This window comes from Octodon degus, unplaced genomic scaffold (genome assembly GCF_000260255.1).
Source record: "Octodon degus isolate 3935 unplaced genomic scaffold, OctDeg1.0 scaffold00272, whole genome shotgun sequence".
NCBI lineage: Eukaryota > Metazoa > Chordata > Mammalia > Rodentia > Octodontidae > Octodon > Octodon degus.
Genome location: NW_004524848.1, coordinates 1508293 through 1509818, shown reverse-complemented (window position 1 = coordinate 1509818; position 1526 = coordinate 1508293). Strand labels below are relative to the sequence as shown.

Below are 1526 nucleotides of genomic sequence, written 5' to 3'. Positions count from 1 at the left end.
CTGCTTCTGCTGACCAATCGCACGGTGCACGCGTGCGGGGACAACAGCTGCGGCCAGCTGGGCCAGACGGGCGTCCCCCGCAGGGAGCGGCCAGGTGAGCCTTGCGCCGGCGGGCCAGGGCGCGGGGGCTCTGGGTGTGGGTTCTGCGGAAGACCTATGCACTGGACTCTGCGCTGCCCCGCGCGCCTGCGTTGGTTTCGTTTTCTCCATTTGCCTCGGATTTGTTTCGGTTTCCACTTCACCTTTAAGCGAAACTGAAAGGGAAATTAACCTGGGGCGCGGTACTCCAGGTAGAGATGAGGTCCCTGGCAGATGGGTTCTGACCTGAGCGCCTCCATGCAGAGGAGGCAACCGGCTCCAAACGTGGACGGGGGCAGACGCCTGCTGCTGGTCCGCCAACATCATGCGACATCGCTTGTATTAAACTTTAAAAATATGCAATAGCATTTTTACTGTTATTGTAGCGATATGAGAAAGAAGTTGCCTTTATCCTATGCTCAAAGACAATTCTTAACTTTTGATGCATTTTTCTCCTTGTGTTTTTTCTTTTCTTTTTCTTTTTTTTGGCGGAACTGGGAATTGAACTCAGGCCCTTCCGCTTGCCAGGCAAGCACTTTACTGAGCTATCTCCCTGGCTCCTCCTTGTGTTTTTTCTATATTTAATCTTTATAAACTTCATGTCAGTATATAATTTTGTATATGCAGTATTTATAGAACTCTGGAAACTGCATTTTTACCAAAAAAAAGAGTCATAAACATTACTCTTTTATTATGTAGCCTGCTAAAATATATTTTACAGAGTTTTTTTGTTTTTGTTTTTGCATGGTCTCACTATGCAACTCAAACTTGTAGTGATCCTCCTGTTTTCAGCCTCCCTAGTGCTGGGATTACAGGCATGTGCCACTACACCCGGACTCCATGGCCAGCAAGCACGCCTGGGCGGTGGGGCCGGGGTGGCATGCTGTGCCAGGGATCAAACCCAGGCCGCTGTGCTTGCCTAAGCAAGTGCTTAGTCCGTCTAAAATATGTTTTAAATTGCTACCTATCAGTCCAGATTCTGAGAGTACGATGATTTAAATATTGCTGTTTTTGTGGAACTTGAGCTGGTTCCATTCAGGGGCTTTTACTAAGTAATACTGATTGATATATATCAAGTAAATATTTGACTGAGTTCGTAATTACTTAGAATAGTTTCAACAAGAGTGTACAAGATGAAAAGCCTTTCTCCTGTCTTAGTTTCAGTTCTTGAGACTTGCAAATTTAATGACAAAAGGAGGATGGGGGGGCATACATTTTTATTGGAAGTGGGGATCACTGTGCTAAGTGAAATAGACCAGGCATAAAAAGACAAGGAAGGAATATAAAATGTTGGTCCCCTAGAAGCTGAGCATCCAGTAGTGCTTCCTAGAGAGAAGAGGAGGAGGCAGGGATGGACAGAGGTTAATAAATGGGCGCTAACCGACAGTTACATGGGAGTAAGAAGTCCTGTGGGCTACTGCGTAGTGGGGTGATTATTGATAATGATA

General features: G+C 46.1%; 1 protein-coding gene across 1 annotated transcript in view; it reads left to right on the top strand.

Moving 5' to 3' along the window:
• Nucleotides 1–3: 3 nt before the first annotated feature.
• LOC101571996 (probable E3 ubiquitin-protein ligase HERC6) overlaps nucleotides 4–1526 on the top strand; it is a gene marked incomplete at its 5' end in the record, with an annotated part of 82130 nt that continues 80607 nt past the window's right edge. The window contains 1 exon segment of the mRNA XM_023706840.1: nucleotides 4–134. Coding sequence (XP_023562608.1) covers nucleotides 4–134 — 131 coding nt within the window.